The sequence below is a fragment of the Candoia aspera genome, chromosome 1 (assembly GCF_035149785.1).
Source record: "Candoia aspera isolate rCanAsp1 chromosome 1, rCanAsp1.hap2, whole genome shotgun sequence".
NCBI classification, from domain to species: Eukaryota; Metazoa; Chordata; class Lepidosauria; order Squamata; family Boidae; genus Candoia; species Candoia aspera.
In genome coordinates, this window is record NC_086153.1 from 18,545,044 (window position 1) to 18,571,219 (window position 26,176).

Sequence of the window (26,176 nt, forward strand, 5' to 3'; positions counted from 1 at the left end):
AAGCGTCAAGTTCGAAGCCTAAGCAAGGGCAAATGAATGAAGCGCTTATGCGCACGCGCACCTAGGCGGCTATGGAGGGTAGTCGGTGGTGCCGGTACATCCGTGCAAGAACGTTTGATTTCTGGTCCATTGTTGAGCATCCGGCTGAATGGATGAAGTAAGAAAGACGTTTTAGCTTCATTCATTTTATTTTTTATTTATATCAGGAGAAATAATAGGTGTCGAGTATCTTGTTCCCTGTACCCTGCGAAACAGCTTTGTTTTCTAAATTTTATTTTAACGATTTAGACCACACCACTGAAAAATTGAATACTACAAAAGGGAACCGTGAAAAAAAGACAGTTTGCGATAAATATTTTGAGGAGGCCTCAGTAATATCTAGGAGTAGTAATAAAAATATTTAAACGATTTTATTTTTATTTATTTATAAATTTATTCACCGCCGGTCTCCCCCTCATGGGGGACTCTGGGCGGTTTACAGTAAAATGATTACTGTATATAGTAAAAATCTGTTTTATCTGGGCCATAGCATGTGCTAAAAGGGTAACCCGCTCTTAGGAATACACAAATGTCTTATTTTTTCTGCCTTGTTTTACCTGAGATCAATTGTAGCCTAACTTCTTCTCCCATTCCTTACACTTTAAAGTTCCAATTGGTGCTAACCGAGGGGCGGAGCTTAATCAGTCCACCCTATCCTGCCATATAGGGAGAGATTTCTTACCATTATTAAAAATACAATAGATGCACAAATAATTTAGAAAAGAATCCAACAACTCCTGTACCAAATGTTTATGTCCTTACCCCACCTATGTAAGGTCCAATTATGCCTGCCTAATTGGCAATAAAAACCACTTTCTTCATGCTCAGAGGCCTCCATTTGGATGGGGTAGAATTAGATGGTTTGCAGTTCCCAATTTAAGCACTGTAGTAGTTTAGATAGAGCCAGTTTGGTGTAATGGTTAAGGCACCAGGCTAGAAACCAGGAGATCATGAGGCACAAAGCCAGCTGGGTGGCCTTGGACCAGTCACTCTCTCTCAGCCCTAGGAAGCAGGCAAGGGCAAACCACTTCTGAAATCTTGCCAAGAAGATTGCAGGACTTGTCCAGGCAGTTGCCAGGAGTTAAGACTGACTTGAAGACAAACACAAAAAGTAGTTCAGATATGACATTTAGAAATCATCAAAGTGGTATTCAAATGTAGAGATGATTGTTAAATGCCTAACAAAGGTAATGCTCACTGTACTTGTTCAGCAGAGCTATTTCAGTGGTTTCATGTAGTATATGCTGAACAGCATAGGGGACAAAATGCAGTCCTGAAGGACACCTCGAGCCAATGGCCAAGGCTTCATATCACGTATGCTGATTAGACTATCTCCCCATCCTCATTCCCAAGCAGACTCACGAAGGTTAGAGAAGCAGATTTATTGCAGACAATTAAGAACCCTTGCATATAAAAAGCTATCCATTAACAACTTCCATGAATGCTGCCCTTTGTATACGCTTGTCCCAAGGTTTGAAATCCTAGATCTTTTTCATACCTTTCAGCTCAGTGGAATCAAAGATTCCTGCCTTACCAGGTTTACTCTTACATCACTGGTCTAGGTGCCAAACAGTATTCTCCAGTACCACCACCTGCACATATCTCAGTAGAAAAGGCCAGAACTACTGGCCCGAGCCTGCCAGTGATGTGGAGACCTAGTAGGGCTACACTCCCATCTAGTTGCCACCACAGATCATCTGTCAATTCCATCAAAACACTTAGTTCCATTACTTGGTCATAATCCAATTAAATGGGTTCATGAAACCAACGACTGGAGTTGTGAAGTTACTAAAGTATCTTTCCTAAATCGTACCAAAGGTACATCTAGTTCACCAGTTTGTTTCTCATAATAGTCCTTCAGGAAGATAGCAGGACATAATTTTATCCTCCATATAGTTGCTATCTACAGATAAGTAATCATGAAGGTTTTATGTTATCTTCAACGTGAGACAACACATACTCAACATTTCCTGCAAACCAGTTGCAGCCTAGCCACTGAAGCCTCTGAGATTTGTTTATGGCCCTTTATGTCCTCTAAACCAAGAAACCTGGATTAAGATTCCATGAGTGTATCCTGTCTTTATAGAAGGCTTTATATAAGACTTAGCAAGACTCTGCTTATGGATTTAGGCTGCAGTTTCACTTTTCTGGAAGTAAGCCTCCTTGAACCCAAGAGACTTATTTCTGTGTGGACATATATTGGATGCAGTTTAAAAATATGCTGCCCCTGAATGCAGCTGCTGTTAGAACACTTACTGAATATATTTCATATGCTTTTAATGTTGCCTGAGCAAAGGCCATCCCCTCAATTTAAGAATACAGGTAGTCCTTAACGACCACTTGTTCAGCAACCGTTCAAAGTTATGACCGTGCTGAACAAGGAGACTTACGACAGGTCCTTCAAGTTGCAGCCGTCACAGCATCCCTGCAATCACGTGATTGCAATTTGGGCACTTGGCAACTTGGCTCACAACTACGACGGTCGCAGCATCCCAGTGTCATGTGATCGCCATTTGTGACCTTCACTGCCGGCTTCTGACAAGCAAAGTCAATGGGGAAGCTGGCAGGAGGTCACAAATGGCGATCACATGATGTTGCTCTTCACCAACATGTGGGATTCACTTAACGACTCCAACTGGAACTGCTGTCATAAGTCAGCACAGTCACGTGTCATCGCAGTTAATGACAGCATTGCTTAGCAACAGAGTTGCTGGTCCCAATTACTGTCATTAACCGAGGACTATTTGTACTGGATCTCTTAAGCTGATGAAGTTACTGCACAAAGAAGCCCTTTTTCGGGTCTTGGGGGAACATCAAGAGTATTCTTTACTTCTCTCTCCCATATACACTTCACATTTTATGGGCACCAGATCACTGGTTGGCTCTTGTCATAACTGTACTGCATAACTTTATTCTTAAATTCAGTCCCAAGAACATTGGCTTCTAAAGAATTGTAGCACCAGGCAGATGATTTTAATTCCAGCTCCGTGCTTATCACTTTGTTGGATTTAAAAAGATCACTGCAAGTTAGATTAGGTAGTGAGATAATTTATTGCACAATACTGACACATAACATACTCAATACAGTTTACACATGAGGAGTTGAGGGGAATCACATTTTGTCTTAGCATTCTTTGTCATTTCAAAATAAATAGTAACTTTCACATTCCAATTAGATATCATTCTTTTTTTTTTCAAATGGCAGTTTGGCTGCAATTTTATACACATTTATCTGAAACCCACACTTATATATAGGACTGCACAAAAAGATCATAATGAGTAAAATTATTTAAGTGTATAAAGAATATTCATAATGGAAACTATTAAAACCATATAATACATTAAGGATTACACATTATTTATGTAAAGCATTTATATCCTGATTATCTCATTTATTCACATAAATGTCAACTTATTTGTACTGAAGGGCAGTGAGGAGAGAAGGTTTTAAATTCACAAAATCAGCATAGTTCTAGGAAAATAATAATCCTATGTTCTCAAAAGTAAGCCTACTATGTTCAGAAGTGTTGATTATATATTTTAGGATTGCAGCCTAAATCATTTCTGAGGAACAGTTTTTTCTGAATAATTCCAAGTTGCAGCAACGTGCAGTATCCTATCTCTAAGCACTCTATTGTGATACCATTGCTAAAGGAATTTTAATAATTAAGTATATTAAGGTTCTTCTGGACAAATTTTAGATTTGCCACATAGGTCACCTCAGTTCTAGGGCTGTTGCACTGACAACTATCTGGGAGGGCTGATACATCAGAAGACACCCTCTTTTCCTCCACCATAGATCTCCGAAAGGATAGCAACTATTGGTCCAATCCAATACCATAAGGATGGTGCAAGACTTTTCTGTTTGTCAGGTAAAATGATTTCAGAGTACAGAAAATGAGCACATGCTGCTAGCTCATCCATCTTAATTTTGGTCAAACCCAATATAACATCTCGCCTATATTGAATTTACACATTGTGCTAAGCCATATTTTACCTATCACTTTTAAGTAAGCTGTGATTGGCTGAATTAGTGCAACACATTGATCCATAACCATAGTTTACAAACCGATATAACTGAATTCACATTACGATCAGTCAAATTCAAGAAACTGCACTATAGCTTAGCAGTTGAAGAAACACAGTGAATATTATTGGACCAGGAGAACAACTATTTTTCATGCCTCCTCTTCTTCTAACCTTCATATTAGAACATAAGCCACTGTGGTTGGCTCAGTTTCAGAATATAAATTGGTCTCAGCAAAAAGACCCATCTCTGCAAAGAAACATGTATTTAAATGCTGTCAATAGGTAAAGCTCTCAATGTAAAGAGCAGGCACAATTCATTTTTGTAAATAATTTTTTTTATGAAGAATGTAATCTAAACAGCCTGATGAAACCATGACACATCCAACAAATGAAATTATCATTTCTTAGCAGGAAGATGGAAATAAATTAAATTTCAACACATCTACACTTACCCCAGTGCAGATTTATAGTTAAAACAGTAACTTTAAACACAGACTTACGGAATTTTCAGCCATTTTCTTTTTTAAAAATCACTTCTGAATCACCTCACCATTCAGAGATACTTCATTCTTTTGTTCTAAATGTTGTAACAATGAAATCATGAGGCCAGCAGAAGTGGAAGTTGTATAAAATAAAGTACTGCTATATACTTCTGCCACCAGGTGGCTACGTAACAGCCAACTGAGTCTCTCTGCAGAAACAGGTCCTTTGATCCTTTCCACCCCAGCAAGATCCACTTTTGCAAAGCAGTGCAAAGCGAGTGAGGGGGTTGGACTGTGGAGGTCAGCAGTGTATAAGAGCCCTTTAAAAACCTCTGCATGCTCTGTAAGCAACACGATCCTCCACTCTTACTATGCCTGTGACTATTCTGTAGTATCCACATTAACATGCTTCCATTTAGGAGGACTTTTCTTCTTTGAAGCAAGAAGCGTAGGGCAAATTCCAGTGAGCTCCATAGCTAGGATTGGAGGACAAATTCTCCTGCAAGATAAGACAGATTCCAACACACATCAGCAATACCACAGTTCATAGAACTCAGACTGGTAAAACACAAAGAAGGTTACACACCAGCCTGCTCTCTTTCATGCTCCTTGTGCTAAGGGCCTACCACCATGTGATCTTGAATTCATAGATTGGGCGCTTGCAATAGTAATGGTTAATCAAGTGTTTGTCACACACCCCAATACATTGGTGGTCCACTGTGATGCCCCTATTGGAAAGGTCCGTCACAATGCAATGGAGAAGGTCATACACATCTGCCACGGCTTCCCATGGCCCAAAGGAAACATCCACCTCACAGTGGTGCTCAAAAAGCTTGGCCTCCCCTTCACTCCTCTCAAAACGGAGGGAGTTGAAAAGTGGGCACTCGTAGGGCGTGATAGGCATCTCTTCTTTGAAGACACAGATCTTTAGCTTAGCAAATCGAGCTTTCCTTTGCATTGCCCGCAGCTTCGCTATTTCAATGATTCGCTCTAAGTGCTCTAAAAAGCAAAAGAGAAACAATGACTGAAATGTTATGAGAGAGCCCTTCCAGATACTGTTTTGTCATTAAATTACTTACCAAAGCAAAATAACAACAAAACCAAAATCCTCTTGGTGGGAAACGAAATACTCATGCAGTTAAACTAGTGTCTTGATTTTTAAATTAACACCTCATCTACATTCACAGCTTGAAATGGAAAATCAAAGACACCCTGTCTACCAACATACATACAACTTAAAATGGGGTTTGTTGCACTTGGTAATTCACTTCTTCCTTGTGACTCATTTAAAATGCTATCTACCCATCCTTGAGCCAGCAGGAAACTGTTGGCATAAGCCATGCTGCCATTGCCAATCTCTATCCTGCCACAAGTGTGCTACTGCCAAATGGTGGTATCCTTATTTACTGTGCACTGCCCAGGTTAAGGTAAGGGACTCAGCTGCTTTCCTTCCTGCTCCCCAAAGGTCAACCACCTGGTGATAAAGTATCTACCAACCACCCCCTTAAAATGAGCTGGGACAGGAAAGACTATACCAGGTTTAGCCATTTCTCAAAACTTGCTCAAGATACTGTACTATAGGCAACAGATACTATAGGGTTGGGAAGACTACAAAGCAAAGCAGGAGGGAGTGCTCCCACTGTACCACACAACTCCTTCCTCCATACCTGTTTGTTAGAGTACCTTTAAACATGAGTTAGCTCTCTTGCAGAAGAACACTAAACCGCTGTTTAAAAATAGCCTGTCCTAACAATTAAAAAAGACGCATGAGGGTTGCCCAGGGCAGTAGGCGTCCCACCACAGCACACAACAATGTGCACGCCTATCAGCTATTAGTAGGTGCACACAGGTGGGCAGTGTGGTGAAAGGAAGACTCTCATTGCACCATGCAGCATCCCTCCACAGCACCTGTCAGCTGCCCTGCAGGTTATTTTTTAATACTGATTTTTAAAAATTCTCTTATGGCGCTAAACATGTTTAAAAATAGCTTGAACAGCACATGATAGGCTATAAAGTGGCAATGTGAAAGCCAACTGGCGCTCCCATTTTATGCACAGTCACTACCAGCAGCAGCCAGCTGTCATTCCACCAGTCCAGGTCTCTGGACCAAGATCAACCCAGAGGCCTAGCAAGCTAAAGGGGAAAGCCTAGTTTGAAAGAACTGGACTCTCCTGCTGCCAAAAGCAGAATGGTCCTTGGGGGACAGGGTCCTGGGACAGGGCGGCACATGTCCTCTCCAACCTAAAGGGGCCAACAGTTGCTGAGTTGATCCTACTCCCTACAGTCACGTGACAGAACAACTGACAGAACAGTTACTGAAACACATCAGATTGGACCCAGATCATAAAGGTACCATGGTTTGTTGCCTGTTTTACAGGGAAAATGCTACTTTAAAAACAGAAGAGTGAAGCACAATTTAAGCTGTTTTAGGTATGGGTTGGGGATAAGATGAAACCAACATCATGACACTGCAGAAAACAAGGTTTGCCAGGATATGTTTGAGATACTGTTTCTTGATTAGGTACAAGTAGGGAAAGTCCCTAAACTCACTAAAATGAGCAAGAGTTGTGAAAGAGATGCAGAATAAAATGATCTGTAAGAAACTACGCCTAACTCTTATGAATATTTTTTACTTTTCCATTTCTGAACTTCTAAAAATGGTGACTTGGCAGAAGGCAAGAAAACACCACCACTGCTACATTCTCAATTTACCTTTATAATAGGGCATTAAGCCCAGGAAAGCCTGCCGGACTTTCTCTCCTTTCAGGGGCTGGAGCTCTTCTAGACTGTCTAGCAATGGGCCAATGGAATAATACTGAGCTTCCTTGTAAACAGACCTCACTCGTTCTCTTGGAGGTAAGTCACCAGATCGTAGAAAATTAAGGACGTCTCTAAAAAAAGAAAACAAAATTGCTGAAATGGTTACTACCCTTTTCAGAAATTTTATTCACTGTAGTAATTTATTGATTCATTTAAATAATTTTAAAAGCGATTAAAAAGTAAGTAACTCATCAAGTAGCACATTTTCACTTTTAAGCACTTAAAAATATAGATTGCAAGCACCATTTTTCAGGTCCATTCCCTCTTCGCTCTTGCAGAGGAAAAAACTCCTAAGATGAAGCTTGCAGTCAAATATGTATGAACTATTTAAACACAGAAAATGCAATAAAATATTCAGGTAACTAAGACAGCAGTTATAAACACAGTTTCCTGAGAATAACTGCATTGAAAGTTGCAGCCCGACATCTTGAATAAATAACCTGAACTGAAACTACAGACATCTGGCAATATCAGGGAACAAAAAATAGCTAAGTGAAAATGTATATAAAACATTGCTTTCCAAAACAGTTACTCTAACATCTTCTTGCAACCTGGATGTCACTTGACCAGCTAGCAATCCTTGGCATTCTATGGTATTTTCTGTGCTCCTCACCCTGAAGGAAACACAAGAAGGGGGAAGAAACACATGGACTGAACTGTCTTCAGGATACAAAATTATCCTACTTGTTCAAGTACTTTGTGAAAAAAATAGCATATAGTCAAAAAATATGTACCCAAAGAATGTTCCATCTCTGTCAATAAAATATCTGCCCTCGGCATCTGTTGGGATGTAATGCCGGCCACTGAACATGGCTGACAACATGGTGTCTTCATGACGTCGCAGGGTTGACAGCCTGGTCATGAAATGGGTGCCTCCAACATTTAGTGGAATCACTTCAGGGAACTGGAAATAATAAATGGTGTTGAAAATTAGGCATAGCATGGAGAAAACAGAAAGTTTTTTTTCATTCTCTCATAATGCCAGAATTTGGGGTCATGCAATGAATTATAAAATTCTCCAAGAGAAGTACATCTGATCCTAACAATGTCTTCTTTTAGACAACAATTGAGGATATGCCTGCTTATCCATTTGTAGGATATCAATCTATTCCATGAGCAGACTGCTTTAGATTTCTTGTAATTTTTTTCTGTTTTGAAAATGTATTCTTATTTAAAGTTTGTATTTACTGTTTTTAAGGATTATTGATTTCATGATTGGACTATTTTTGGAAGAAGAGTGTTATAGAAATTACTAGTAACAACAACTAGCAATAGAGTCAAGACTGCTATAAGAAATTTCTTAGATTGTTTTAAAAAGGATTAGAGACATTTCTAGAGGAGAGGCCTATCATGTTACAAGTCAAACAGCTATCTTTCATTTAAGATAATTTATAGAATGTCTGTTTAATCACAGATGCGGGAACAAACACTGCTGGAAACAAAAGGGAGTTCCCAATAAATCCTATACAGGTCACTCTTAGGAGCAAGTAGGAAGGCCGGCTTGAAAAAGGATAGTCGTTTAGGCATCCTGAGCCCAACCCATTTAATAAAATCATCACAATTTTGAATTGTGCTGAAAACAAACTGGTAACTAGTGCAGTGCGGTACAGTTGATGTGATATCAATAATGGGAATGTCTATTACTATCCACACTGGATAAATGATGTTTCTAGACATTCCTCAAAATAGGTCCCGTATACAGCATAGTAGATGTGGATAACTTCTAATTGGAAAATTCGTAATTGTCAGAATATTTAAAAGCCAGGATATAAACATATTTTCAAGGATTTGAATTTATTTTTAAGTATTGCATACTGGACTTTTTAAAATTATTCATTATAATTCCACTCTTGATCAGGATGAATTATAATAATAGCCCATCAGTAAAATATGCTTTTATTTATTTTCTCACAGTAATTATATATCACCTAATAGCAAAGGTTCTCTGGGTGACTTAAACCAAGTCACCAGCACAAGCAAGCTGGAATGCAGAAGAAAAAGAAGTTGGAAAAAGAAGTTCATATTCAGCACTGCTCTGGAGAAATCGCACCGGCAGCTCCTACAAAGGCAGTATTGGCTATGCTAGCACAGACAGAATCATGTACCAGGATACAGCATATATTAAAACACTCACCTGCTGAGGAAGCAGGGGCAGGGAGTGCTCTGCCTGGGTTGCTGTTGGAGTGGCAGGCTCTTGAAAATCATCCTCTGCATCTGAGCTCGACATGGCATCGCCCAGGTGTCCACACGCTTTGGTCTGCCCCGTGACTACAACCATCCCTCTGGCTCTTGTAACTGGGTCTGCTTGGCAGGCAGCCGTGGCAGGGCTAATGGGAAGTTAACAGCCATGTTCATCCAAGAGCCTTTCCTTAAGGAAACCTAACAAGAATGGGCCACTGTGGGGCAGCAGGCACCCAGAGATGCTCCGCATTGGCTGTGTACAGGTGCCACTGCTATTCTCGGGAAGTGAGTCACAACCAGTATAGTTATTGTATCTGCTATTATCTACAAGCTCTGAGGCACATGCCTTGGGAGGATCCCCATTTGCACAACAGCACCAGGAAACCTTCCTGTCAGATTTTGTAGCCAGCAAATCCCTCGTGGAAACATATTTCATTGACTGTTTGTTCCACCTGCTTTTACTGCAGGACTGTTATTTGCTTATCCAAATTTTACTAACAGTTGGGAATATCTACTGCTGAGTTGGCATTTGGCAATCCCCATAGCTGTCCAGCACAGTTGCTCTCAGCCTGGCCTGCCTCTACTTGGCCACTCCCCTGCGGACAGTAGTCCCAACATCACATTAGACAAAAGGAAATATTCCTCAGCCAGTCCTTGTAATCATCAGCAATTCACAGAAATCCACCACCATTAAGTAGAATTTCACTATCATTCATAATTTAATGGAAATGGTACCTTCAGGGGGGAAAATCATAACATCATATATAAAAAACATTCAAAATCAATTTGGGCTGCCAGATTTAAGTAGCTGATTCCCCCAGCAGCAGTCAGGAAACGGAAAGCAGGAAATTAAGGCTTTTTGTTCTGTTTTGTTTTTAACCTGGACTTTTATTTGCATGCAGGGATTGCTGATACTGCTTTTAATGTGTGTTTCATTTCTTGGTCACTTCAAACATCATGACACATAATGGAGCATAACATCTGGATTGCACGTAAGGAGCACTGGAGAGAGGGAGTTTGCTTACATGTTGAAGTAAAAAATAAATCAGCTTTACTTTGAAGATGTACTTCTTGGAAGAGGAACAGTCTATGCTACAGAACACACTTTTTAAATCCCTGAGGCATATAGAAACTGACTATTCTTGCTCCTGTTCTATACCAGCTAGGAATTGTATAGTCTAACTTATCCTGAATAGCAGCATAACTGAGAACCTAGTGCAAATTTAAGTATAATGGGTGAAAAATACACAAGAGATTAACCTAGGACACATTTTCAGATTTTGGGTCCAAATGTTATCGACCCATAAATGCAAAACACTTCATCAGCAAAGTTTTGGTACAGTATCCTCCCCATTTGATATTTGCCACAAAATTAAATATTTCTATTTATCATTCTCTACCTTCATGCCCTTTTATTCTTTGTAGATTTCCACTTACTCTACATTTTATATTGTAAAATTTAGACTTGCAAACATCTGACACACCCTTTAGTTATGACAAAATATTTGTTCTAAACCAATTTTGAAAGTATCTCACCTAATGGATTGCATTGCATGAAAAAAAAGTTCTCCCAATTTACAAGCCACATACCTATTTGCCTTCCTCATATAATTTTTGACTGGTGCTTTGTCATTTCTCTGTGTAAATGAATAAATCTGTTTGTATAATTTCAGGAGTGGGTAGTCATATTAGCCTACTGTAGGAGAAACAGCAAAGAGTCTTTTGGCATCTCAAAGTCTCTAGTATTTATTATGACAGAAGCTTTAATGGGCTCAGCCAAGATTCTCTTTTCTTTTTTGCTCATAATCTTATTCAATTAGACAGAACAACCTACAGATCTTTTTTCCAATTCACAAACAAGACCTTCATAAATCCATCATAAAATAAATCCACTGCCATTCTCAATCTTACAGAATTAACACAAACGCTTGCTTGACAGGGACCATTAAGAACCAAAATACAAAGACTGAATTTGCACCACCTTTTTCTGTCTGGTAGATCTTCATCCTCTTTTGCTGCCTAAGGAAGGCTGAATGCAGATCATAACATCCCTGCCGCTTTCTCCATAGGGACTTGAGCACAGGTGGGCTTTTTACCTTGTTGATGAGAAGCAGGAAGCCTAATGCTGTTTCTCAATTTGATGCTGCATATGTTGCAAATTACAATTAAGGCACAGAAGCTTTCCTAGTAGAAGGGCACCCAAGCTAACTATGGGACAAAAGAGCATCTAACAGAGCTGCAACCTCTCTTTTAGACTCCTCAAGTGCAAATTCCATACAAAAGCTAAACAAAAATTAAATGGTACAGCCAAATAAAGGCAATATTCTTTACTTCCCCATCCACAAAGGCCTCAGCTTTACTGCTCCTTGTCCACTACATGGAGAACAGAGGTCCCAATCCAATAACATAGAGGGGACACAAGCAGGCCTCACCCCAAGCTAGCATTCCCTGGCCTGGAGTCCACCAGATATGAGGTGCTACAACAGCCAACATTCCTGGCCAGCAAGACCAAAGGTCAGGCTGGTTATATTTATGAGGATTGTAGTCCAAAATATCTGGAGGTTAAGGTTACAAAAGATCCCACCAGAGAGAACGGGCTTCCTTTTTCTCCCTCCTCCTCCATTCTCCCATTAAGTAAATAAAACAAGAGTCTTGTTTGACAGAAAGCAATCAAAAAGAGAAAGAATGGGCAAAGTTTGGTCCTCGCTAAGGACCACACCCCAAAAGGGGAGGGTCTGCAACTTCCATGCCTCCAAAGGGCCCCGATCTCACGGGAGAAAGAGACGGAGCCTCTTCACCTGCTCCCTTTGCCCCCACTCGGAAAGGGGAGGGCCCTCAAGCTCACTTAGTGCTCGGGGCGGAGCCAGGTTGCCGTAGGAGTTTCCCCTCGCGTCTTGCCTTCCACACGCTCACCTGTTGGTCTATTCGCTGATGGAAAATGGCGGCGATGCTTGCTGCCGCCGAAGCTGCTCCTCTTCTTTGCCTCCCGGATGAAACGGAGTGATATTTCTGCCCTCCTCACTCAAGGCCCGGCTCCCCGACCGCCTTTCCCGCCCCGCAGGTCCCCACCATCCGGGTACTTTGGGGCTGACGCGGACAAGACAAATTATAGGCTGTCCAGTGGACGGAATGAGGCCAAAAAAGCTCCGCCTTCTTCTCTCCTACGATCCTCCAACTGGCTCAAGCCCTTCTCTGTCTCCCATGGCGACGAGATGCAGCAACCGAAGGTCTCCGGTCCGACTCTCGCGCTTCTTTTGGTTGCCAGGGAGACGGAGGCTCACAACGGGCAGCCGAAGTGATGTATGGAGAATTTAACTTGCTCCATCAATAAATAATGAATACGCTTCGTCTCTGTTGTTTGCTGCCTCATTTTAATATATCTCCCCCTTGAAATGAGGGAGCAATTGAAATGTGAGGAAGGGGAGATAAACGTTCGGAAATGATGGCTGTGTACACACAATACACTTAACCTGGTTACTAATTAACCATTTTCTGGGTTTGCACAATACATTAAATAGTTGTTTTTTTAAGTGGGACAATTGCCCAGTACTCCACATACCCGGGTTGGTGGTGGTGGCCTGTCCATCTGAAGTGTAATTTAGTATTTGAAACTAAATTCAACTAAACTAATTCAGTACTTTTTATTCAAGAGTACAAAACGGGACAGTTAAAACATGACACATTATTTCATGATACCCCGATGGACAAAAACAATAAAAAGAAATGTGGATTGACAACAGATCTAGAGAGAAGTTGGACTCGCATAACACATTAAGTCACAAAAATAGTAAGATTAAAACTATTAAGTTTAACATTGCTGTGTGAATGTGTCTGCTAGGACTTGATCAGACTTAAGAGGGAAAGAAAGGACAAACTATTACATAGAGGTATTGCAATAAGAGATGAAATTATAAGCCAAATTGACAAACTAAAAAGAACCGTATCTCTAGGTCTAGATAAGTGTTTCTTAACCTTGGCCATTTTAAGATGTGTGGACTTCAACTTCCAGAATTCCTCAGCCAGCATGCTGGCTGGGGAATTCTGGGAGTTGAAGTCCACATGTCTTAAAATGGCTAAGATTGAGAAACACTGGTCTAGATGGTATCTACCCAAGAGTTCTTAAAGCACTTAAATATGAAAATCCTGCTCTTTTTACAAAAACAGCTTTTCTTTAATATTGGCTGTTTTCCAGTCCTCAGGAGCAGACACAAACTAGACCTGGATTTTCAAAAAGGATGAAGGGGTTATAAAGGAAATTTGATGGCAGTTTATTTAACTTCTGTTCCAGGGACATTGTTGAAAATATTGTTAAAAAGAAAATAAGCAAACACATGGAAGAAAAGGTTTGCTGAAAAGGAACAAACAGGGATTCCACAAAGGTAAATCATCTCAATAACTTTCTAGACCCAAAACACCAGTCCTGGAATAAATGGGCATGGATTGGCAACAAATTAAAAAGCAGGAAGCAGTGAGATTAAATGGGATTCTTTTTTCAAACAGGAGAGATGTGCAGAGTAAGATTCCCTCCATGAGTGATGGGATAGGACAGTGCTTTTGAGCAGTGAGATTATCACTCAAATTGTTCAGATCAGAAAGCTATAGGGAAGAACTACAAAAGGATCTCTCCAAACTGAGCACAGGTCATCCTTGCTTAACAACCATTCATTTAGTGATGGTTCAGACTTACAGTACGACGGTGCTGGAAAAAACTGACTTGCAATCAGTCCTCACACTTACGACTATTGCAGCATCCCTGCAGTCACATGATCACCATTAGGGCTCTTAGCAACCAGTTTGCGTTTACAACCGTTGCAGCATCCCCCAGTCACGTGATTGCCATTTTTGACCTTCCCAGCCAGCTTCCGGCAAGCAAAATCAATGGAGAACTGCATGATTCACTTAACAATGTGGTTCACTTAGCGCCCATAGTGATTTGCTTAATGACCGCCACAAAAAAGGTTAAGATCAGGTTGGATGTGCTTAATGACCGCTTTGCTTAGCAACCGAAATTCTGGTCTCAGTTGTGGTAGTCAAGAAGGACTACCTATAAATGGGCTTCAAAATGGCAAAGGCAATTCAATGTAAAGAAGAGTATCTGTTGGCACAAAGAATCCAAACTTCATTTTTTTATTAATGGGAAGGGGTGGTGACTGATCAGGAATAGATACAACAGCCAAAGAAAGGCAGTAGAATCTTGGAGTCACAACTGATAGCTCAATGAAAATGTCAACCCAGTTTGAAGCTGCTTGAAAAAAAAAAGAAAATTCCATGCTTCATATCATTAGGAGAGGAACTGAAAATAGAAATGTGCATGGGATGGAGAAATGTATCACTCTTGTGGATACATGACCTGTTTTGGAACTTCGATGGAAGTCCTGCAACTTTTCTGGTCCTTCTAAACCTCTCAGTGTCATTCAGTGCTAGTGACCACAGCAGCTCTCTCAACTGCCTGCAAGGGTTGTGGATTAGCAACACTGTTAGTGCTCAAGGTCATCTGCTGAAACTAAATTAAGACAGATCAAGCTGTCAAGGACTGTAGGAAAAGAAAGCCAGGCTTTCATCTTACATCTGAAAACTTGAGTCAGAACCAGGTACTTGTCAGACAATAATGAATTCAACAATATTGGAAAGGTCACCCAAAAGGCCACTCAAATACAGGTAAGCAATTTGTCCTCACAGGAAAGCATCTCTATTTTTATGTACCAGACAAATTTATGGGGACATGGTTTTTGAAAACGAGTAAAAAAGACATTTTGTTCTCTTGCATTTTATTTTGGACAGCTTCATTCTAAAGTTTGAATAAATTCAATTATCAATACTCTTTAATGACATTACTATTTTAATGTTAAGTAGCCATATTTTAAACATTCTTTTTATGAGCTGCCTCAAAAGCCTACCTGATTGACAGAGTAACATTTTTAAAAATATATTTTATATCACCCCAAATCACCTCTTTTCCCATTTCTCCAACCTATAAATCACCTTAATTCAGAAATTCAGACAAAAAAATTGCCACATTTAAAGCTTTTATTTTGAAAAATAAAATACAAAAGACTGTTGGAATGTAAACCTTTAAGTTCGATCTCCACATTTCAGAAGCCATTTTTAAATAATTAAAACATGATTTCATAAATCAGCTAAACTGGAAAAAGGGTGGGGTGGCAAACAGCAAACACCATTTTCCACAAATTAAAAAATGATTGCCCAATCAAGGAAAAGCAATTTACACAGAGAAGCTATCCACTGTATGTGGATCTAATGATGGATGTGAACTATGTGTGGGGAAAAAATAGCTCAAAGGGCAAGGAAAGACGTATTTAAGAATTTCCATAGTCATTCTGTGCAATGGTTCATTTCCTGTATTTTGTGAAGCGGAAGGATAAACAGGCCATTCTTCATTCTTTTCATCCTTATGAAGCAGTGACTGCCAATCATCCCCTTGGAAGGTATGCACACAGAGAAACCAATATGCATCAATATGGACACACCCTGCAATTCACGCATGAGGGTTAGTTTGTTAAGTTAGCAGTCTTATGGAAAGCTTCTCAAAAGTTAACATATCTGACATCCTAAATCAGTACTGAAGGTACCATTCAAGGAAGGAAGGAAAATCTCTGTATCAGTCTGTTTCCTTTGAGGTTTTAAAACAATTGTGTAAGTGGGAATCAATGCAATCTCTAAGTGCTTGGGATTCAATCTGCCAATATCTTCTCTGTATTACTGCCACAGAGATTAATAGGAAGCATACCACAACTGCACAACTCTCATCAACTCCAAAATGTTTTATACAGGAGAAATTCCCACCTGGATTCCTCCCCCTTTAATGTCTTGATCCCAGAACCATTCCCTATAAACATCTCCAGCATTTCAGTAGGTCAGCTCTGCAGTCAGTGGTGTAAGAAGAAAGACAGAGAGGTTTACATGGCATTATGAAATGGGGAAATATTCTGAGAAACCAGGTCTTTGTAGATTTTGCCATGGTGCTTTCTTTAAAATGACTCCAACATTCCTAGTCAAAATAGAAAACACAGGAAGATTTCAGCACATCTCCTCAGGGTTGGGCAATCCATAGTACATGCACAGTGATCTATATAGTTTCCCAATCTTAGAACACAGTCATGTGGAACTGCCATATTCTGAATCAGGCACAAGACTGTGCCCGAGGTAAAGAATCTAAACAAAACTTCCATGTATGCCAAGACTAAGAATGTGCAAATTAGTAGCTAATCTGTTTTACTGTCCTCTTCTCAGGGCAGATTTCCACTAACAGATTGATGTCCAAATTTTTATTCAATATTACTGCTCTGTTTTAGAGCAGATTAAAGTTTTTGCTAATTTCTGAAAGTTTATTAGGTGGCTGTGATTGTTGGTTTTTTCTTTCTTTTCAGAGCATTAATCTTCACATGCCCATAATAGTGAGGCTCTTCTCAGAGACCATTTCACTTTTGTAGCACTTCCTGGACTGATCCAGTGATTTGCCCAATTTACATGGCTAGTCTAAGGGATGATGCAAAGCAGCATCAGTCACTGAGGAAAGCTCCATATTTCCTACTGAGTGGAGGGGACATTTTTACACCACCAAAAAAGAAGAACCAAGACCTTCAAACATCTCACACATTTTCCAAAGTTACTTTGGACTTTGTTTCTGGGAAAAGGGAAATGCTGTTGTGCTGTTGCACAGCTTTCAACCAAGCTTGCCCCCAAAGGGCATGATTCTTCCCCACAAATCAGATCTGCCATTTATAGCAATATAAACTGGTTATTTTAACTCAGTCACTTTATTTATCTTCCTTGCGTACTATTGATCCTCCAACTAGTGACAGCTAAGAACTCAAATAAGAGAGGGACATTCCTCAGCCCAGCTGATGAAATCAAAACAGGTAACATGCTAAGCATATGTATTATCAGTGAGTTATAGATCCACTTCAGAGGGTGTCAAACCTCTAACAGCTCACAAATTAGAAAGAGTGATTCTCACAGATTCAGAGTAGGCAGGTTTATTGTAATGAGCAAAGGGTTAGGTTATAGAAACTTGAAAACTTTTTTTTGGCCCTCATTCATCAGTAGGAATGTCTATTATGTTTGATCTTTTTTCTAACTGACCCTTGGTTTAAAGGGAAGGATTGTTGTTGTTGTTTATTCGTTTAGTCGCTTCTGACTCTTCGTGACTTCATGGACCAGCCCACACCAGAGCTTCCTGTCAGTCGTCAACACCCCCAGCTCCCCCAGGGACGAGTCCGTCACCTCTAGAATATCATCCATCCACCTTGCCCTTGGTCGGCCCCTCTTCCTTTTGCCTTCCGCTCTCCCTAGCATCAGCATCTTCTCCAGGGTGTCCTGTCTTCTCATTATGTGGCCAAAGTATTTCATTTTTGCCTTTAATATCATTCCCTCAAGTGAGCAGTCTGGCTTTATTTCCTGGAGTATGGACTGGTTTGATCTTGCAGTCCAAGGCACTCTCAGAATTTTCCTCCAACAAAAGGGAAGGATACTAACTATTTATTTGATACCACAAAAGTATCCATCTGTTCTTATTCTGCAACATTTTGGAAATTTCCATTTTCATTCCCAGTCAAAAAAAAATCAATTCCAAAGGGTTTCCTTCCAAGAAAGGCCACCATATTCAGCTTCCAAATAAATCAATATTCAAGGGTCTCATCCTCACCAACATTATGCCTGAATTCACATTTATTTGTCCTTAAAATAAATGTGAATAAATACCCACATTTATTCACATTTATTTTAAGAGGATTTGTGGCAGACCACATCTAAATAAATTGTGCTTAAAGTGGGACAGTAAGACACTCTGCCTATCACCATATATGCTGCAAAACTGTTTTTAAATGCAAGCGAAGAGGATGAATGACCGAACAGTCCATTTTATTAACAATTACATACATTAAGTCACATCCAGTCTTCTAGTTCACTGCATCAGTCTATGAAAAGAAGGGGGGAAAAGTGTTATTTTTCAAATGTATATTGAAACTATACCTAAATTCAAAACATTTGTAATAACTTCTAATACTGAAACACCATGAGGTCATCTTGTGGAAATGAATGGTAGTAAGCTAAGGATGGATAAAAGAACAGACTTCTTTATACAATTCAAGCAGACTTTCTTACCACATCAAAGTGATGTGTGCTAGTGTAGACAATTTTTTTAAAAGGGCAAGACAAATTCATGGAGCATAACTCTATCCATATCTATTTGCCCTGATACTTAGATGGAATTTCCATCTCCTTAAAGGCAGAATACCTTGCAATTACAGGTCACTGGGACCATAGAAAGCTGCCTCACGCTAAAGCTGAGCAAGGGTCTATCTATCTTAGCTTTGCCTAGAATCAGACTTCAGTCATACAAGAACATTTTTGGAACACCCACCCCACCCCTGCCCACACAAGGCGAGGGTAACTCCCTGGCCTTCTGGAAACTCAACCAAACTTGGTTGTTCTGGATGGTCTTTGGAACTTGGGCACTTTTGGGCTCCCACTAACAGGAACATATTGATTATAATTTTTCATAATTATGTGTGCATTTCTGTCACTGTACATTATTGTATGTTATTGTTATTATTGCACTGGCTGCACATGTTGCTTTGGTACACTGCTTAGAGTAGTTTCTGCTAAAGCAGTTTAAACATTTTGGAATGGAATGGAATGGAATGGAATGGAATACAAGGCAAAAACAAGTTTGCCAAAAGTGCCAACTTGGGCTGAGATAAGTCTAACAATAAGGACCTGGCTGATGGCAATAAAATACAAAAGCCTCATAGTGTATCATATGTAAATATCAGTACATGGTACTACACTGCCTTGTGTTACAATGCTTTTTATATCTGAATGTTTAATTTGTGGTGGATTAAATTCTAAAAATGAGAATTAAAGAGAAAAATCCATCTAGTCCAGCATTCTATTTTCAACAGCGGTCAGCCCTGTTTCCAGGAACCCCACAAACCTTCCCTGGTGGCTCTTACTCTTTTGACATAGAGGCTCTTTTGCTGATGCATTCTGATTCATCAATTAAGGCTTCTAACCAAAAGTTGTAAAGTGAAGGTGTCTGTTCAGAGTGCCAGTCAAGCAGCAAAGCCCTTTTCTAAATATACCATTCCACCCCTCTATGCTCTTTTAGTTTTTCCCACAATCAGCATTCTACAGAGACTGAGCATATTCAGTTTTCATTGGATTGTTCAGCATCTGGATTTTTCTTTTCTTTTCTTTTTGCTCCATATGGATTTTTTTTTCCAAGCACTGTTTCCCCCAAAAATATTTTTGTACTCCTATAACCTTTGCAATCAAACATAATGAATAATGGAAATAATCTGAGCACACACATAACAAAAAATCTCTTTAACTGGTTGGCAATTAAAAATGCAAGACTTTTAGAATATTTTGGGGGTGTGAGATATGCACACATAAAAATTCAGAATTAAGCATCATTGGAGAGGGGGAGCAGCACACAAACCCAAGCAGGAATAGATCCTTTATGGCTGCAAATTAGTCAAGCACAGCCAGCCAAGCAAAAGCATAACCTGACCAAAAAGAATGTGAAGAGCTAAGACAAAAAGCTCTTTTGCATATGAGAAAGAACAGATACTGGCCCACACACAACAGCAGCTTATCAGCAGGAATTCTGGTGCCTGCAGCCAAGAAAGGGTCTGTGCTCTAAAAATACAGACAGATAGCATATACTACTCTACTTTATCAATTCCTTCTTCACTTTAGCTTGACAAGGGATTTCCTTTCTACTGTCTTCCTTAGCTGCAATGAGAAGAAAGCCAATGTTCACTGGGAATAAAATTCCTCTCTTGTTCATTGTTTCAAAGGCTATCTATCTATCTATCTATCTATCTATCTATTTATCTATCTATCATTCACATTTCTATCACCGCCCATCTCCCCCTAAAAGGGGGACTCTGGGCAGTTTACAATAAAATTCACCTTAAAACCTCAACATCATAAAATCACCAAGTCAACAGCTACAATACTAAAATACTAAAAAATATAAATATAAATATAGAATCCAAGTGGATTTTCCCCTCAGATGGAGCAAGTGTGTTATTGCTCAAAATGCAGGTGCATAATCTGAGTTTTCAGAGCCACAGGTGGTTCTCACGTCCTCTCCCAAAGTTGCCAATGAAAGGTAATTTAATTTTTTTTTTCTTTGGCCACACTAAAGGGCTTCAACTCCCCTTTAGCCATGCCAGCTGGGAATTATTGGCAATTGAAGTCCAACATTTTTGTTCTATGACCCATATATCTTAATACACTAAACTTGTCCAATGTATCTAGTGCAGCTTGGGGAAAGCTGGAAGAAATGGTGACCCAAGAATGTACACATTAGAGAAATTTGCTTGCAAAATAAATTTCTGTACATTTTAAAAAACAAACTTGGGTTTGGAAACAATTCAACCCTGCAGGTTGAAACAGAAGATAGAAGGCAGATAACAGCCTCCTACTGATTTATTATTTCTTACGATTCAACATAATGTTCACCAGAGGAATTCAACTTACAATTCTGATTGTCTCTACCTGCATGGCCCTTTGAATCAAAAGGTTTTTGGTGTTATCAGTATTTCCCTAGAACCCTCATGAGATGAGGACTCCAAGAACCCTTACCTGTGGCATTCCTTTTAGGAAGTCGGGAAGTTGAAATTCACCTTTGAAAACCTGGGAGGAAAGAAAACAACTTTGAAACAGAAGCCATGTTCCAAATATTAATACTTTTCCAGGCACCATTACATTCAACAGGGTGTGCAACATATTTCAGGGGGCCATATTTCATTTCCCATCAACACTAGCCAGCACAGCCTATGTAAAGGCCTGCAGGAGTTTATTTGTTTATACTATTTATATGGCTGCCCATCTTTCATGACATTGGGTGGCTAACAATACATTAAAACCCTGACAATACAACCCCAACTTTACTAAAATAACATTGTGACCTAAAATACCTGGTGATGGTCCAAAATATCTGACAGACATCAGATTGTCTACCCTTGACTTGTTACACTGAGTATTAAGCTGGTAGAGAGGGGCTGCAGGAGAGAGGAGGGAACAGCCAGCACAAATGACCCAATCCGCCCCACATCTCACACTTTTTCTATTGGTCTCTTGACATTCAGGAGAGGCTTTCATGGAGAGGAAAGTACTATAAAGAGGAAGGAAAGATCAAGTAACATCAAAACTGGAAAAGTTGGAGGACTGGCAATCTCTGATTCCTTGGATAAGAAACTGGGAGTAGATAGATGCAGAGATTCAAGGAAGAGCGGGGAGGAAAGCTGCCATGAGTGCAGCAGTCAACCAATTTCTGTAGAGTGGTGGCAGCACGTCATGGCCTCTAGGTGATCTCAAAAACTGTGGTGGATTTCGATAACACTGCTGGTTCTCAGGAAGGAGGGAGCACATTCCAAGGAGGAGGAAGATAAGAGGAGACACAGTCTGGAATTGGAATGTGGGAAAACCAAGAGGTTCAGAATAGCCCTGCCCTAGAGCCTCCCAGGTGGTTTCCCCGTTGGTTAAATAGAGTTGCTTTAGTCTGACAAGATTCTGTCTATACCATGTGAGCAAATAAAGAACTAAAGTTTGGCTGGACTGGTTCTTGGTCATTCTTGGGCTGGGCCTGACATCAATCTTGCCAGACTCAAGACTCCCACTGAAGGGAGAAGAATTTTCAAGCATGACTTCTGATCCAGAAGGACCACCAGTAATTCCACAACAAAAACTAAGCTGGATAGTCAAAAACACTTCCTAGAAGGCTAAAGCAGACCACTTCCACGTGGTTGCCAAAAGAACTACTGTAGATGGGTACTGTATATACAGGAAGTTACTAGGAGGTGAGCTCAACTCATCAAGCAAGCTTTTATCTTAACTACAGGAGAGCTGCTATTGCAAAACCATGCAGACGGGCTGCTTTTAGTCCCACATTTTGTTCATTCTCTTTCTGGCTTAATGCCAAACTGCTGGATAAGCCAATCTATGTTGTAGATTGGATGCTATATTTACATTGTATTTATCGTTATGTATTACTGTTACTTCTGTACTGTTTGAAATGTTGCATTTATCATGGCTCATTTAGTTGCATGAACACAGAAAAAGGGATAGAGACCATTTCCAACCTCTAGATAAATTGGACCTCAACTCCCAGAACTGTTAGGCAGCAAGGCCAAAGGGAGTTAATACAGGTGGTCCTTGTTTAGCAACCACAATTGGGACCAGCAACTCAGTTGTTAAGTAAAGCAGCTGCTAAGTGAAACCGTGACTGTGCTTATGATGTTACTTCCACTTTCCAGACCTGTGAAGGTCATAAATGCAAGGATTGGTCTTAAAGTTACTTTTTCATCACCATCATAACTGTGAATGGTCGTTAAACAAGGCAGTTGCTAAACTAGGACTACCTGTATTCAAACACACTTGCAAGGCCTCAAGTAGGGGAAAACTGTGCTATGCCAGACCCATTTGGATGGGAGGATGCTAACAAGACCTTTATCAAATGCAATGCTTCTTTGAAGGACACAGCAGTGTGTTGCACAATGCTCTCTTCTTGACTTCAATCCCCAACCCCAAGTATACAATATTTCCCAAAACAGTGTCCTTTTTTTTTTCCTACCACATACTATAAAGCACCATGAACTGTATGATAGCACCAGCCTCATTTTTCAATGAAAAGGAGGTAAGAGATCATCAGATACACATACAAACACACTTATAAATAAATACAACTTAGCAATGTACCCCGAGCCCATTTTACCCTTCTTGTGTTTTCAAGGACTTTCTGATCCGGCTTCCCATAATTGGGTGGGTTGGCATAGGGGTCGTAGCCAAGCTTCCCCAACATTGGTGCGATCACTGGCATATCCTGAAGGACATCAATGGGGATTTTTCCAACCCATTTCGACAAGGCCTCCACATTTACTGGCTTAATAACTTGGTCCGTAGATCTTTCAACTCTGCCCCAAAATATACACATGCACATATTAATTGATACAATTGCATGAAACTTATGCTCACAAAACAATGGAATGCAAGCTATACCTGCTTTTTGTTATCTTTCCCCATTGCAGAGCTGATATGTTGATATGCTGAGTTGGAGAAAACTGGACCAGGGTGTATATAATCTGTGCTGTGCCCATTGCTGCTACTTATCCTATTTCTATTACTTTCGTTTCCAGTCACTGCCAGTCCCCAGTAAAGCAAAGCCTTATAAACAGTGTACAGCTTGAGGGGCCTTTGGACAGGGTCAGAATATGGGGGGAAACCCTATGGGTGACATAAAGCCATCGCAGTCATGGACTGGAGATGAGAGGAAAGCCATGTCATCAGGTCGCAAGAGAAGAAAGATGTTGCCAGAACATGTTTGTGCCATGGTTAGGAGCAAGTGGAGAAAGGCCCTTAGTTTAGAAAAGGGCCTTCCAGATCAGAGCATGACACATACATTTTCTCCTACCTAGAAAAATGAAGACTTGTAGGACAAAAATGAAATAATGTGGAGAAAAACTGTTTGGGGGTTTTTCCCATCCCCCCTTTGTTTTTTCCAAAGAATAAAATAATTTTTAAAAACCAATGAAATATTTTCTCTTAAAATATTCATGCAGTAAAACAGTGCTTATTAATAACCACTCTTTATTTTGCCCCAAATCTAATCACTTATAATTTACCTACAGTACCAGAATGCTACAGTTTTGATGCAGAAATGACTATCAGGTAAAAGAGTATGAAGCTTGCCCCTTTTAAAAAACAGAACTCTATCAAGAGGGTGAAGGTAAAGTTTCAGAAAACACAGAAACTGGTAGTAAAGTAATAATAGCTCAGAAAATAGGCAATGCCTAATGGCAATATTTTTATGCAAAGAATATTTCTGTTTTTTCCTGTTTTTCTCAGCTCGTTTTCTAAAAATGTAAACACATGAAAGAGTTAAGAGAACACATAGGTAAAGGTCTTAAAGTTACTTTTTTATCCTATTTAAATGTCATGTTGTTCTTGTTTTTGTTTCTCAGACTTATTTATGCCACCAAGTCAAACTGAAAAAATTAAGCGTTCCCAGCTTTCTTAGAGTTCAGTAGCTCATATTTCCATTTGTAACAAAAAGGTTTAAAAAATTAAACTTAATAAGTGTAAATTATTGTCTGATTAGAATTAAAATTTTACATTTAATAAATAAGCAAAAATGATAGTTTCTAATGAGTAAACCAAGATATATATAACACAGTATATGTTCCTAAAGTAGATTTGTAAAGGATATGAAAAAATGAGAAAAACTGGTTTCTTCCCCCACAGCTTCAAAGTATCCAGAAATTTAACATCTGTATTTCACCTGTCACTTTCCCTAAATTCTCTATATCAGTGTTTCTCAACCTTGACAACTTTAAGCTGTGTAGACTTCACCTCCCAGAATTCCCCAGCCAGCTTTTTTGGGAGGTGAAGTCCACACAGCTTAAAGTTGCCAAGGTTGAGAAACATTGCTCCTAAATTATCTAAATGCCCACATCTCCTCTTGCCAGGAGAGGGTAGCCTGAGGCCTCAGCATGTCAGAGTCTAGCACATGGCTCCCAGGTCACCCCAAAGTCACTACTAGTTCTAACCTTTGAAGCGACAGGAGGAAAAAAATAGTTAAGTCATTAAAGAATAATCCTGTTAATGCCAGTGGCCTTGAACTCCTGAAGAAAAGGCTTGATATAAATCTAACAAATAAAACAAAATAAATAATTTAATTTAAAATGTGGTTAAAATCATATATTTTTGTTAGATTTATATCAAGCCTTTTCTCCAGGAGTTCAAGGCCACTTGCAGGGGGTGGGAAAGATCCATTTTATCCCCAGACCATCAACTCCATGAGGTGGGTTGGGATGAAAGGAAGCGACCAGTGTCACTCAGATAATTTCTAGGGCAGAGACTGAACTTGAACCACGGTCCAATATCTCAACTGTTGTCATGCGCTGCCTACCTCTGAATAACGTTCAGACGCTGGTTTGCAAAGCAGGTTCTGGTTTATTTCAGGTTAGGTACAACGTTGGTAGAAAAAAGCTGAGAGTGACAGGAGCGCGCCGGTGCGGGGTTTAAATACCCCGCGCCGGTCAGCGCCCCCTCGCTCTCGGTCACGTCACCCCCCTTTGTCCCATGCGTTGCCCTGCCATTGGTTGAGGGTTTCCGGGATCGCCCATCCTCAGGTTTCCATTCTTCTGCTGATTGCTTTCAGCTGGGCGATCCCCGTTGTATTGCCGCTGATGGCTTGGGTGGCTCCGTGATTCGTTTAGCTATTGTTTGTTAGCCGTTAGTCGTTGTGGGTTGATGGCTACTTAACTTGTGCCCCTTCACTTATTTCCTTGTCATTGTCATGAGTGCCATTGCGCTGATGACTTTAGCTCAACGGCACTCATGACATACTGCCCCCTTTTCGAATAGTGTTCTCCCCCGGTTTTCTTGGTTTTCCCCGTGGAGCTGTCAAAACGCCACATTTTTTTTTTTTTTTTTTTCAAAGTTCCCGCCGGAGTAGTTGTCGCCCCTCCCTTTGCTCCTCCCTCTACCACGTGCCTTCCCAGGGTGTGTCCATGGTGCGCATGCTCGGGTTCTGACCTGGCGTGCGCATGCTCCAACCACACCCTGTTTGTTTGGCTCAGTTCGGCGAGGCG

At 40.2% G+C, this 26,176-nt stretch overlaps 3 protein-coding genes and 1 long non-coding RNA gene across 7 annotated transcripts in view; 1 reads left to right on the top strand and 3 right to left on the bottom strand.

Moving 5' to 3' along the window:
- Positions 1-45: 45 nt before the first annotated feature.
- LOC134493806 (uncharacterized) lies at positions 46-8,111 on the top strand. The gene is made up of 3 exons (XR_010067607.1): positions 46-157; positions 7,223-7,406; positions 7,899-8,111. It is a non-coding gene; the product is annotated as an uncharacterized LOC134493806 (long non-coding RNA).
- Positions 1,119-26,176, bottom strand: part of VKORC1L1 (vitamin K epoxide reductase complex subunit 1 like 1) — a 177,148-nt gene continuing 152,090 nt past the window's right edge. Inside the window, exon 4 of the transcript XR_010067606.1 lies at positions 1,119-1,130. The gene's annotated coding sequence lies outside the window, so the exon portion shown is untranslated. The remainder of the gene's footprint in view (positions 1,131-26,176) is intronic.
- KCTD7 (potassium channel tetramerization domain containing 7) lies at positions 3,072-12,698 on the bottom strand. The gene is made up of 5 exons (XM_063298552.1): positions 12,465-12,698; positions 9,505-9,697; positions 8,105-8,274; positions 7,263-7,441; positions 3,072-5,549 (listed from the first exon to the last, which is right to left on the bottom strand). The coding sequence occupies exons 2-5, from the start codon at positions 9,646-9,648 to the stop codon at positions 5,173-5,175; spliced, it is 870 nt and encodes a 289-aa protein (XP_063154622.1). The 5' UTR covers positions 9,649-9,697; positions 12,465-12,698; the 3' UTR covers positions 3,072-5,172.
- Positions 15,565-26,176, bottom strand: part of TPST1 (tyrosylprotein sulfotransferase 1) — a 34,957-nt gene continuing 24,345 nt past the window's right edge. For 3 of the 4 annotated variants that reach the window (XR_010067598.1, XR_010067597.1, XR_010067596.1), the window contains exons 3-7: positions 23,299-23,497; positions 21,168-21,218; positions 20,249-20,309; positions 18,450-18,487; positions 15,565-16,560 (exon numbers count right to left, since the gene is read on the bottom strand). Coding sequence is in view for 1 of the 4 variants with exons in the window: in XM_063298481.1 (XP_063154551.1) it covers positions 18,470-18,487; positions 21,168-21,218; positions 23,299-23,497 (268 nt within the window). In the remaining 3 variants the exon portion in view is untranslated. The remainder of the gene's footprint in view (positions 16,561-18,449; positions 18,488-20,248; positions 20,310-21,167; positions 21,219-23,298; positions 23,498-26,176) is intronic. The other variant, XM_063298481.1, reaches the window with a different exon arrangement.